Here is a 13,060-nt window from a genome sequence, read left to right as displayed (position 1 = left end):
CTGCCTCTCTGTGAATGTGGGGCCAGGGCCGAGGTCCGCCTGGAAGGAGAAATGATCCTACGTTCAGAGGCTGCACTCCCCAGTTCTCTTCTTGCTCTCTGAGTGGAAGGGCCTGACTCTGCTGCTCCGGCTGCTCTCCCCAGGTTATCGCCTTCACTCCTGCACGAGGAGCGGCTCGAGAGTCCCCTCCGCAGTCAGGCCCCCAGTGAAGGGCCTCTGCAGGGCCCCGATGGGCAGCCCGTGTGGAATGGGGCAGAGGAGTCGGGCGAGGACTCTGCAGGCAACCCCGCCCTGCCTGCTTCCCTGCAGAGGTAAGTGAACAGGCAGCCCATCCTGGGTGTGGCTGTGAGTGCTGGGGCTGAGAGAGTTGGTGGCAGGCCTGGAGAAGTGGGGAGAGCTGGGGCAGGTCTTGGCCTGAGCAGCAGTGACAGGTTTCTGCTTTTTGTCCCCCATAGGCTAGAGAAAGAGGAAATCGGCCTCTTCTGAGGTTTCAGTTCACAGCTGACACTGGAGTGCATAGTCTGATTAGGGGTGCTTAGAAACTCGTGAACGGGGCAGGTTCTTTTCTGACCCAGCTGCCTCCCTGTCAGGGACGGTGGCAGAGACTGTTGTTACTGGGGCTGTGCTGGCCCTACCTTGTGGCTGTTTCTCCTAGTCTCCACCACCAGCCTCTCCCACCCTGTGGTCATCTTACTTCTAGCAGTTCAGCAAACCCCTGGAGAGCCCTGTTGTGTACGAGGCAAGGGAGGGGCACAACCCCGGCCGTCCCTGTGGCCAGCTGAGGGGACCCTTGTGCCTGCACCTGCCCTAGACCCTGGTGTCTATTTGCTAGCTCTGTGCTGGCAGGAGGAGGAGGCTTGTCTTAGAGCTCATCCAGTTGGAATGAATCACTGGGGAAGCTGAGCAGCATCAGTGTTCAATCACCAGCATCTATTGAGCACCTGCTGTGTGCGGCACTTCTCACTGGGCCCCGTAACCATTCTGCCTCTCACATGGGATGCGAGCGTTCTTCATTGTAAACAGCTCGGAAAGAGGCCAGGACAGCAGAGTGAGATTAAAGACCTGAGGTGGGGACACTGTTGGGGCTCCTCCCTGTTCCCATCACAGCTCTTTGACCCCGAGTGTGTTGGAGTATGTTGGAACGGCAACCTCTTGCATTTCTGCTGACTTTAACACGTTTGCTTCCTTATTGTTATCAAGGGAGGAAACTGAAAGCCCACCTGCTGCCTACAAGAGGGGCAAGGAGCCGTGCTCCCAGGCTGAGGAGCCCGAGGGGGCGGTGGTGGTCGGCCCCAGCCCGCCAGTCTCTTCTGAGGTGTAAGGGCCAATTTTACTGTGTCTGTCCCTGTCCTTCTGTGTACAGATGGCTTTAGTCCCCATTCACTCTTGGGTGGTGGGGAAGGATTGCCTCGGCCTCAGCCAGTGGGGGCAGTGGGTTACTCTCGGTTCTGTGAGCAGCCTTGAAACCCCCCAAATAGCCATCACTGGTCCCCAGGGCTCCCCTCTCAGGACCTGGGTTCAAGGGTGGAGATGAGGGGGGCCTCTCCCGAATCATTAACAGAAACCTGGTAAATCAAGCACTATTTTTGTCTTTCTTGAAAAAAAGTTTTATCATATGTCAACTGTAATTGGGGAAAAAAATGCTTGATTAAAGAAAAACCAGAAGAAGGTTTCAATGAGATATTTATATACATGAAAAGTGCACAGGCCTTAATTGTAAAAGTCAGTGAAGGTTTACACATGCACATACCATGTAATCCCTCCCAGATCAGACGGAGAACATTCCCCCGAGAAAGCTGGCTTGTGCCCCTTTCCCCTGACCCACCCACCGCAGGTCACCACTGTCCTGGCTTTTGTCCAGGAGGTCTGCTTTTCCCGTCCTCTGACTTCCTCTAGGTAGAGTGAGATGGTGGACAGCATGTATTGTGTGCGTCTGGGTTTGAAGCCCACCCATGTGGTTGCATAGAGTCCTTCCAGAACATAGGGACCACTTAGCTTTTCTCTTCCCAGTCTCACCTTCTCAGTCTCACCCCTTTTGCAGATGAGGAAACTGAGGCTCAGAGAGGTGAAGGGATTTGCCGAAGGTCACATTGTTGGTCAGGGGCAGAATTAGGACCTGTTTCTAGTCACTGGAGCCGTGGATGGCTGACGTAGTAGGCAGCCCTTGCTCCTTTCCTCTGTGAGGAGACCCGGGCCAGGGCCGTACACATTTCCCGTCTGTACTGAGCTGTACAGAGGAGTTAGGAGTCCTCGGGATGCAGGGCTGACTGCTGAGCAGGGACACGTCCACCCACTGATTACTTACAGAGAGTGTCACCCAGAGCTGGCCAGGGTCACGTGTCACCACCATGGTGCTGCAGGAGTGACACCATGGAGCGTAGCCCTGTTTTTCAGATGGTGATATGTCCTACACGACAGCTCTGGCCCTGAGGAATGACTTGGCTTTCCCAAGTCACCTTGGTGCTCTAGACAGCCAGGTCAAGGTGCTTTCTGTGAGGAAAGGAGGCCAGAGGTTCAGAGAAGGGACCCTCTGGGCAGAGGTCAGAGGGTGTCCACTGGGCCTCCAGGAGAGAAGCTGGGCAATGAGAGAAGCCAGGGCACCTTTGTGCTTTTCCCTATCCCAGTGAGGCTGCCCCTGCTGAGGGCTCAGGGGCACTTTCCTTGACCAGTTTGCACAGTACTCTTAATGTCTTCTGGTCCTGGCTGGCTGGCTCAGTGGTAGAGCGTTGACCCGGTGTGTGAAAGTCCCGGGTTTGATTCCTGGCCAGGGCACTCAGGAGAAGTGCCCATCTGCTTCTCTACTCTTCCCCTTCTCCTTTCTTTCTATCATTTTATCTTTCTCTCCCCTCCTGCAGCCAAGGCTCCATTGGAGCAAGGTTGGCCCGGGTGCTGGGGATGGCTCTATGGCCTCTGCCTCAGGTGCTAGAATGGCTCTGGTTGTAATGGAGTAATGCCCCAGATGGGCAGAGTATCGCCCCTGGTGGGCATGCCTGGTGGGTCCCAGTCAGGCGCATGCAGGAGTCTGTGTCTCTGCCTCCCCGCTTCTCATTTCAAAAAAATACCAAAAAAAAAAAAAAAAGTCTTCTGTTTCTTTCCTGAGTCTTCTCAGGCCCCATAACTTCCTTATCATTAATCTTTACAACTACCTTAGGAATGAGTTGATATTCTGATTTTTGTGGGGAGTAGCTCTGTGTCCCATTTGTATCTGGGGGGTTTTAATTCACGGAGGTGACTGACCACAGAGAGCGGCCAGTGCCACTGAAAGAAGAACTTATTGCTAACATTTCCAGAGAAGAGGGCATGCCATGCCACACAGGGCCGCGTGGGGAAGGCCCTGGCTGGTCGGGAGGCCGACGAGGTGAGAAGGGAGGGCTGGGTCCAGGGACTTTATTTGGGTTTCCGTGGGAAGGAATGGATGAGGCAGGGCAAGTACCCTAAGTGTGGGGTTGGATGGTTTGGGTGATTTTGTTGATTTGGTGGTATGAGGGTGGTCTCTAGTTGCCTGGTACCTGGCCCTGGATGACTGAGGGTCGGGAAGTACTGGCTTGCTGGGAGTCAGCCAAGGAGATGATTGGAGTATAGACTCAGGATCCGTTGGTTTGCATATGACAGACGTTCCCTTTGCTGTTAGAATTGGCTGTTTCTGAGACGGGTAGTCTCTCTTTGACCAAGTTTTTTAAGAATGTCAAAACATCATAAAATACAGAAAATAAGAAAACATTCATGGACATAGTCAAGCTGAATTGGGAGGAGTTAAGAGCAAAGGACAGGGCAGAGAGCTGGGGCAGGCACGCTTTGTGGCCCGAGGTCTGGGTCTAGGAAATGGGCATTCTACCCTTCGTCATACCCGTGTCTGTCATGAGGTGTTTGTAGAGAGAGGGTAGCTGAACTAACACCACTGGGTTGAATGTGAGGGGACGAACGACGTCTTGCATCGTAACCCGGCTTCAGTGGTGTGTGGCCATGTCAGAATGGCTGGGTGCCGTCTGCTCCCGCTTCCCCCCCTCTGGCTGCCTTCCCCCCTTGCTCTCCTTCACATGTCCCAGAGCTGCTTGGTGACCAGCCTGAGATGATCATGTGCCCACGGAGGCTCCTCTTGGCCACGCCCTGTTGGAAACTGGGTCTCCCTGATGCTGATACCTGAGGAGGGTCCTAGAAACCAGGCCTGCCTCACCCTCTGCAGTCCTCACCTTCTCAGTCAGCTCATGTGTTTTTGTTGTGGCCCGTTGTTGACTGCCTCGGAGCTAAGCTGGGCGTTTAGGATATGAGATTTTTAAAATTGGGGACGTGGAGAAAGGCACACTGAAAAATAGGCCAGTATGCCCGCGAGCCGGGTGTGTGAGCCAGCTCACCAGTGTGTGCAGCCTGGGCACAAGCTGCCATGCTGTCTGCCCAGTGCCTCATCCTTCTGCAGCCTCGGTCCCTCGGGCCCCACACAGCTATACAGCCCACAGGGGAGAGACACATTAAAGGGAACCATCTCGGGGAAAAAAAAGATGTTTTCAGCCAAGGCTGGAAATGAGTTGGAGGGTTGATGAGGCGGAGAGCTGCGGGGGAGGCTCTTTCCAAGGACAGGGTTCCCAGAGCGGGACAGCACTGCGCTCCATCTGAATCCGCTGGGCTGCATGGGGGCTGGAGGAAGCTGGGGATTGGAATGAGGGGGAACTGGAGCTGGGAGAAGGAGAGAATGAAAGGCATAGCTCAGGACTGTTTCTGGTCTGAGTTATAATATTAGGAACCATGGAAGGAAAGATTTTAATGGTATTTCAGAGATGTCATTGGCCTCTTGTGTCTTCCTTTTTTCTGTGGTCTCAAGGGACCGAGATGGAGTGTTTTCTGCTGTTTCCGTCTGATCCTTCATGCTGCCTTTCCCAGCAGCAGTGCCAGAGCCCGTGGGGAGGGGCTGTGCGACTCCCGTAGGGCGCTGGCTCCCCTGTTCCGGTTTCCTCCCGTGCTCCGTGATTTGGGTCGTGCCCACATGCCCAGTGGGTGGACTGGGTCTCCATACCAGGCCTCCCACAACCTGAGCCATGGGAGAAGGGTGGTGGTTGTGTGGCAAGATCAGTTTCTAACATAGATTTAGGGACCTGGGAACACAAAGGGGATGGCTTTTTGAAAAGTCACTCTGGGAGACAAAGTGCTCTATCCCTCTTATGCCTTCATTGTTCTAAATGTTCCTGGGGTTGCTCTTTGGGTATTTCTTTCAAGAACCAGAGTGTAAGCAACATATAACCGTGCTACTTGATAGACGTCTTGGTAACTGATACCATTGGCCTTTATTTTAACCACCCACCGTACACACCCGGATTAGCTCTGGATTTCTTTTACCACCTCTGAACTTGGAATTCACTCCAAGTAGATGAGGACATGGCCTCACTGGGGAGACTTGGGGCGTGGCATTCCTGTGTGCTCTTGCTACTCTCCTGGGCTTAGGGAATGGTATCCCACTTGGTGCCCTTGGCAGTGCGTTGAGTTTGCTGTTCCTGGACCTCTATGGACTGTTCTGGGTCTCAGGGCTGGAAGAGGTGCTGCTGCTTTTCCCACTGGCTTATATGCATTGGCCTCTGTTCAGTTTGGGCCAAGAGCAGCCCCTGGGAACTTCCTAAACTGCCTCAAGGAGCAGCAGAGCCCTGGTGGTGGTGGGGAAGCAGTTCTGGGCCCTTCTGGGGAAGAACCCATTAGGGACAGCGCTTTCCTCTCTCCATGCTGCCACTAGCTCTTGAGCCACAACCTTCACCTTAGTCACGATCTACCAGGTCTCGCTGTGGCCCGTCCTTCTCCTTAGGCCCCTGGCTGGCAAACTGTGGCTTGCAAGCCACATGCAGCTCTTTGACCCCTTGAGTGTGGCTCTTCCACAAAATACCACGTGTGGGCGCTACCTCGATAAGGAATGTACTATATAGTTTAAGTTTAAAAAATTTAGCTCTCAAAAGAAATTTCAATTATTGTACTGTTAATATTTGGCTCTGTTGACTGAGTTTGCAGACCACTGCTAGGCTCTGGGGGTTTAGACAGCCACAACAGGGCTTGTCTTGCAGAACAGATGCTGCCTGTATCTCTCAGAGGGTTAGCCTTACTGCCTACTGTGGGGTGACATGATTTGCATGTATATTTCCTGATCATGGGCCCTCCGTTAGGGTATGGTTGACAGGTAGTGCTGTAAACCTTGATGCCAAAAGGTGGGTGGATATTAAAACTTGTGAAATGTTGTTTTCCTTCCTTGCTAGGCAGTCTCCAGAACTTGTGGCTCCCCCAAAGCAGCTCTCAGAGGCTGCCACAAAGGCTGTGGAAGAGGTGGTGGTCCACGAACTTGAGCACGTCCAGAGGCAGCTCCTGGATTTGAGGCAAGAGAAGCTGCAGCAGCTGCAGGAGGATGAAGAGGAGCTCCTTCAGCTCCAGCAGCAGAAAGAGAAGTCACTTAGGTCCTGCCCCCCCGCCCCCCCCAAGCTGCCCAGGCCGCAGTGTCCTGTGAGCAAGGGAGTGCTCCTCCCACACCAGAGACTGCTGGGGTGCCTGTGGCCCCACGAGGACTCCACTCTGGTGGCCTGTGTGGAGGAACAGGCTCCCTGGGCAGGGCTCCCGACTCCTTCTGGTAGGGAGTTGGGAGGCATGATCATAATGGGAGTAGCTAGCATTCTTGGAGAGATTACACTGGTCTGTGCGCTTTCTGTCTGTTTATTCGCTTGGTCTCCTGAACAGCTCTTAAGAGGTGTTGTTATCAGCCCCATTTTATAGAATTTATAATATAGACGAAGAAAATGAGGCACCAGAAGGTTAAGTCAACTTGTCTTAAGATGTGGAAGCTGAGAGACAGCAGGGCCCAGCCTAACCCAGGAGGCTTGTCCGTGAAGCCCATTGTCTGAAGTACTGCATGACCTCTTTCTCGGGGGTGTGGGCCCTGCTGGGACCCAGTGACATGGGTAGAGCCCATGATGCAGTGTGAGGTGCTCTTGCCCAAGGCTTAACGTTTCTATTCGGGTTCCTACTCTGAGTAGCTGGCTGGGAGGCCCTAGACAAAAGATGCTTAAGCCTGAGCTGGGCCTGTGTGTATGTGATTATATGTACATGTTAACATGCTAGAGGTTTATTTTGATAAGACCAGGTGGTCCTGGGCTGGCACAGCGGCTTGACAAGCCTCCAGGTTGCGTCTTCCGTAGCCTTGTTAGTGTTGGTGTTTGCTCTCGGGTCTCTCCTCAGCCCACTGCCGTGCCACATCTGCGCTCCCAGCCGGCAGAGCAGGGCAGAGTGTGAGCCGGGCACCTGCTAGCTCCTTCAGTCCCATTAAAGAAGTTTTCCCAGAAACCTGACCCAATCAATAGTTTCCACTAAAATCTTATTGGTTACCCTGGTTGCAAAGGAGACTGGGAAATGAAGTCCTTTAGCTGGGTCTCTTTACCTAAGGGACTCAAGTCAGGGTTCTGTTAGTAAGGAAGATGGGAGAGTGGGTATTGGGAAGGTAATAAGCAATCTCTGTCACAGTCCCAGGGTGGAGAAAGTTCTATGAAGAGGGCTTAATATAATTTACTAACTTGGCGATGTGACTGAAGTCTGTCTGTCCTCTTGGACAGAACATCCAAAAGTGGTGGAGACTGACTTTCTGTGTCATAGTGAACAAAGAGTGTCTGGAACATTGTGCTTTATTTAGAGAAGCGAACAGAAAACCTGAAGGTCAGGGACAGTCTGTCTCATTTGCTCAGCACAGCACCTGCTGATCCCGTGTCCCTCTTTCCATCACCCTTCCTGGATCTGCTGCCAGGGAGTGTCCTGGAAATCCAGCCACGCATGGTGTAGCTCAGTTTCACTTGAGAGGTGTACCTAGAACCCCCCCCCCCCCCGGCCACCTCCAAAGGGATGCCGAGAGCCCTCTTAGGGAGTGGTGAGGACTGGCAGCCAGAGGATCTGGCTCAGGGTCTGCAACACAGTAGTCACTCAGTAAATGGTAGCTTGTTGTTGTTTTTTTTTTTTTCAGTTGCACTTGGTATAGTTTCCGCAGTTTGACTAAGTGGTGTCTCTGTGGGCAGTACCTTGCCTGGTCTTGTCCCTCTTCAAAATCCTACATTGTGATCACCCTGTTTCTGTTTACACACAAGCCTTCCTGAGGGTGGGCCTTTCTGTGCTGGGAGACTTCTCCTTGGAAGAAATTTCCGGAAGCCTCACTGACCTTAGAGCAAATATTTTTCTTTTCCTTTTTTAATTAAATATTTTTCAATTACAGTGTACATTCAATATTACTTTGTATTAGTTTCAGGTGTACAGCACAGTGGTTAGACAATCACACACTTTACGAGTGTACCCCTGATATTTCCAGTGCCCACCTGGCCCTGCACATAGTGATTACAGTATTATTGACTGTATTTTCTGTGCTGCACTTGACATCCCCGTGACTGTCTGTAATGCTGGTATTTCTCAGGAGCAGTCAGGCCGAAGGCAGGCAGGCTGACCCTTAGTTTTTTAAGCTGTGAAAGGAAGAGAGTGAGTGTGGCTGTAATATTGAAGAAGGAGAGGTAAGGACTTACCCTCTGAAGTCTCTTCCAGCTCTGACATTCTGTGGAGCTCTGTGTGAAATTTAGCCAAGGGACAGAAAACAGTTTCTGGGGAATCTAGAAGAAAGGGTTTTTACTGAACTCGAAGTTTCTATCATAATGGAAGAGAGCAGTGTTGCCAATAACCTGAAATAAATGATCCTAAATTTTTTTTTGGCTTTGGAATTCAGTACAGAAGCTTCTCAGAGAAGTCTCCTGAATCCTGTTTTCCTTAGGCTTGAACTGCCTGAGAGCATAGCACACAGCCCCGGGCACGGAGCCGTGTGAGGAGGGCGTGCTGTGCATAAGCAGGGCTGGCTGCCTGGGATGAGATGGTCACTGGTGTTGGTCTGTGAAGAAGATACTCTCATAGATAATCAGAGCTTGCTTATATTTTGGGGCTGGGTGATACTGTTCAAATTCAACAAGCATTCATTGAGCATGTACTTCATGTCAGTGACTGTGTTTGGCATTTGGGCTCTAACGAATTTTAAGACAAGATTCTTTGGAGAAGTTCTGAGATTTAGGAAAACAGACTTACAAACGATTAATTATGATGTGATGTGATGCATGGGATAAGAAAGGTTCTCTGATAAGATGATGGGTACAGACTGATGATCTTGGAGGGAGTCAGACACCTCTGAGAGAACGGAGCTGGTATTGAACTGCAAATATGGGTTTGTCAGGTAGAAAAGGGGGTTCTAGGCAGAGGACCCAGCATGAACAAAGGCTAGGAGGCAAGGAGGAGTGGTGGCTCACCCAGTGTGGCTAGAACAGAGTGTCGGGGGGTAGGGAGAGGATACGGAGCCAGAGTCAGGGTGGGCTCAGACTACCTGTCCTAGGGCCAGTGCCATGCATGGTGAACCTGGAGACTACCTGTCCTAGAGCCAGTGCCATGCATGGTGAACCTGGAGACTACCTGTCCTAGAGCCAGTGCCATGCATGGTGAACCTGGAGACTACCTGTCCTAGAGCCAGTGCCATGCACGGTGAACCTGGAGACTACCTGTCCTAGAGCCAGTGCCATGCATGGTGAACCTGGAGACTACCTGTCCTAGAGCCAGTGCCATGCACGGTGAACCTGGAGACTACCTGTCCTAGAGCCAGTGCCATGCATGGTGAACCTGGAGACTACCTGTCCTAGAGCCAGTGCCATGCTAGGTGAACCTGGAGGCTACCTGTCCTAGAGCCAGTGCCATGCACGGTGAACCTGGAGACTACCTGTCCTAGAGCCAGTGCCATGCTAGGTGAACCTGGAGACTACCTGTCCTAGAGCCAGTGCCATGCTAGGTGAACCTGGAGGTTACCTGTCCTAGAGCCAGTGCCATGCACGGTGAACCTGGAGACTACCTGTCCTAGAGCCAGTGCCATGCTAGGTGAACCTGGAGACTACCTGTCCTAGAGCCAGTGCCATGCTAGGTGAACCTGGAGACTACCTGTCCTAGAGCCAGTGCCATGCATGGTGAACCTGGAGGTTACCTGTCCTAGAGCCAGTGCCATGATAGGTGAACCTGGAGACTACCTGTCCTAGAGCCAGTGCCATGCATGGTGAACCTGGAGACTACCTGTCCTAGAGCCAGTGCCATGCTAGGTGAACCTGGAGACTACCTGTCCTAGAGCCAGTGCCATGCTAGGTGAACCTGGAGACTACCTGTCCTAGAGCCAGTGCCATGCATGGTGAACCTGGAGACTACCTGTCCTAGAGCCAGTGCCATGCTAGGTGAACCTGGAGGCTACCTGTCCTAGAGCCAGTGCCATGCTAGGTGAACCTGGAGACTACCTGTCCTAGAGCCAGTGCCATGCTAGGTGAACCTGGAGACTACCTGTCCTAGAGCCAGTGCCATGCTAGGTGAACCTGGAGGCTACCTGTCCTAGAGCCAGTGCCATGCTAGGTGAACCTGGAGGCTATCTGTCCTAGAGCCAGTGCCATGCATGGTGAACCTGGAGGCTACCTGTCCTAGAGCCAGTGCCATGCTAGGTGAACCTGGAGGCTACCTGTCCTAGAGCCAGTGCCATGCACGGTGAACCTGGAGGCTACCTGTCCTAGGGCCAGTGCCATGCTAGGTGAACCTGGAGACTACCTGTCCTAGAGCCAGTGCCATGCATGGTGAACCTGGAGACTACCTGTCCTAGAGCCAGTGCCATGCATGGTGAACCTGGAGACTACCTGTCCTAGAGCCAGTGCCATGATAGGTGAACCTGGAGGCTACCTGTCCTAGAGCCAGTGCCATGCACGGTGAACCTGGAGACTACCTGTCATAGAGCCAGTGCCATGCTAGGTGAACCTGGAGGCTACCTGTCCTAGAGCCAGTGCCATGCTAGGTGAACCTGGAGACTACCTGTCCTAGAGCCAGTGCCATGCTAGGTGAACCTGGAGGCTACCTGTCCTAGAGCCAGTGCCATGCTAGGTGAACCTGGAGGCTACCTGTCCTAGAGCCAGTGCCATGCATGGTGAACCTGGAGACTACCTGTCATAGAGCCAGTGCCATGCTAGGTGAACCTGGAGATTACCTGTCCTAGAGCCAGTGCCATGCTAGGTGAACCTGGAGACTACCTATCCTAGAGCCAGTGCCATGCATGGTGAACCTGGAGACTACCTGTCCTAGAGCCAGTGCCATGCATGGTGAACCTGGAGACGACCTGTCCTAGAGCCAGTGCCATGATAGGTGAACCTGGAGACTACCTGTCCTAGAGCCAGTGCCATGCACGGTGAACCTGGAGACTACCTGTCCTAGAGCCAGTGCCATGCATGGTGAACCTGGAGACTACCTGTCCTAGAGCCAGTGCCATGCTAGGTGAACCTGGAGGCTACCTGTCCTAGAGCCATTGCCATGCATGGTGAACCTGGAGACTACCTGTCCTAGAGCCAGTGCCATGCTAGGTGAACCTGGAGGCTACCTGTCCTAGAGCCAGTGCCATGCACGGTGAACCTGGAGACTACCTGTCCTAGGGCCAGTGCCATGCTAGGTGAACCTGGAGGCAGAGGGGCCTTTGGAAGAAACGCTGCTCGGGGGTTAGGCAGCCTGCAAACTGCTTCCTGAGACAAAGGACGGCTGGAGTTCACGACCTCCTTTACTCTGGGAGGTGTCGTAGGGGGTGGCAGGACCCAGAGGCTGATTTCAGAAGTTCACAGGCAGGCTGCAGGCTGTTGAGCCCAAGAGCCAGGGATTATGACCAGAAGAGAAAAGACCTGTGGACCCTCCAACAAACTTGCCTTTCTTTCCCAGTGCCCTGAAGGAGCAGCTACAGAAAGCCACTGAGGAAGAGGGGGCTCGAATAAGAGAGGAGGAAAGCCGGAGGCTGTCTCAGCTCCGGGCCCAGGTCCAGGCCAGCACAGAAGCAGAGGAGGACCGAATCAGGTGAGCGCCCGCTGCGTGCTGCCCAGCCCTGTGCTGCACCCCTGACTGCACAGGTCTGTCCCCATTCCCTCTGTCTTCTGCCCAGGGCCGAGCATGAGACTTCCCTGCAGAGGCTGAGAGAGGAGCTGGAGTCTCTGCAGAAGGCCGAGAGGGCCCGCTTGGAGCAGAGAAACAAGCAAAGGCTGGTGCAACTGAAGGAAGAGATGGAGGCCTTGGAGCAGAGTGAGCAGGCTGCCCTGAATGCTGACAAGGAGAGGGCTTTGCAGCAGCTGAGGGAGCAGCTGGCAGCAGAGAGGAAAGAAGTGAGCAAGTAGAGTTGAGGCCTTCCTCTCTGACATGTCCCTGGGCTGCCTGGGGAGGGACTGAGTGTGGAGGAAGAGCCAGCCCTGGGTAGCAGCATGGGGAGCCGGGCAGAGAGTGGGGGTCTGCCCATCTAGGTGTAGACTGGGCCCATTGCTCCATGTGGACCAGCTTTTCTCAAGGCAGGTGCTGGCCCTGGTCCCACGGCAAAGCAGAGGGTAGGTGCCCAGAGACACCATCAGGGCCGCTGGGCCAGGAGCGCTGGCTGTGGTCAGTGGCAGTGAAAAAGTTTGAGGGGAGATGGTCTGTGGCTTTGGGAAGATTTCATGACTAAAAGAACTTTTTTTTTTTTTTTAATTTATATTTTTTATAGAGACAGAGAGTGAGTCAGAGAGAGGGATAGACAGGGACAGACAGACAGGAACAGAGAGAGATGAGAAGCATCAATCATTATTTTATTTATTTTTTTGTATTCTTCTGAAGCTGGAAACGGGGAGAGACAGTCAGACAGACTCCCGCATGCGCCCGACCGGGATCCACCCAGCACGCCCACCAGGGGTGACGCTCTGCCCACCAGGAGGCGATGCTCTGCCCCTCCAGGGCGTCGCTCCACCGGGACCAGAGCCACTCTAGCGCCTGGGGCAGAGGCCAAGGAGCCATCCCCAGCGTCCGGGCCATCTTTGCTCCAATGGAGCCTTGGCTGCAGGAGGGGAAGAGAGAGACAGAGAGGAAGGGGGGGGGGTGGAGAAGCAAATGGTCGCTTCTCCTGTGTGCCCTGGCCGGGAATCGAACCCGGGTCCCCCGCACGCCAGGCCGACGCTCTACCGCTGAGCCAACCGGCCAGGGCAATCATTAGTTTTTCATTGCGCGTTGCAACACC

At 53.5% G+C, this 13,060-nt stretch overlaps 1 protein-coding gene across 10 annotated transcripts in view; it reads left to right on the top strand.

Moving 5' to 3' along the window:
* Positions 1–13,060, top strand: part of CEP164 (centrosomal protein 164) — an 89,736-nt gene that overhangs the window by 63,899 nt on the left and 12,777 nt on the right. For all 10 annotated transcript variants that reach the window (XM_066372606.1, XM_066372577.1, XM_066372580.1 and 7 more), the window contains 5 exons: positions 144–311; positions 1,201–1,317; positions 6,228–6,422; positions 11,749–11,880; positions 11,966–12,182. In XM_066372606.1, coding sequence (XP_066228703.1) covers positions 144–311; positions 1,201–1,317; positions 6,228–6,422; positions 11,749–11,880; positions 11,966–12,182 — 829 coding nt within the window. The remainder of the gene's footprint in view (positions 1–143; positions 312–1,200; positions 1,318–6,227; positions 6,423–11,748; positions 11,881–11,965; positions 12,183–13,060) is intronic.

The sequence above is a fragment of the Saccopteryx leptura genome, chromosome 1 (assembly GCF_036850995.1).
Source record: "Saccopteryx leptura isolate mSacLep1 chromosome 1, mSacLep1_pri_phased_curated, whole genome shotgun sequence".
Lineage (NCBI taxonomy): Eukaryota > Metazoa > Chordata > Mammalia > Chiroptera > Emballonuridae > Saccopteryx > Saccopteryx leptura.
This window is presented reverse-complemented; position numbering and strand designations above follow the sequence as displayed.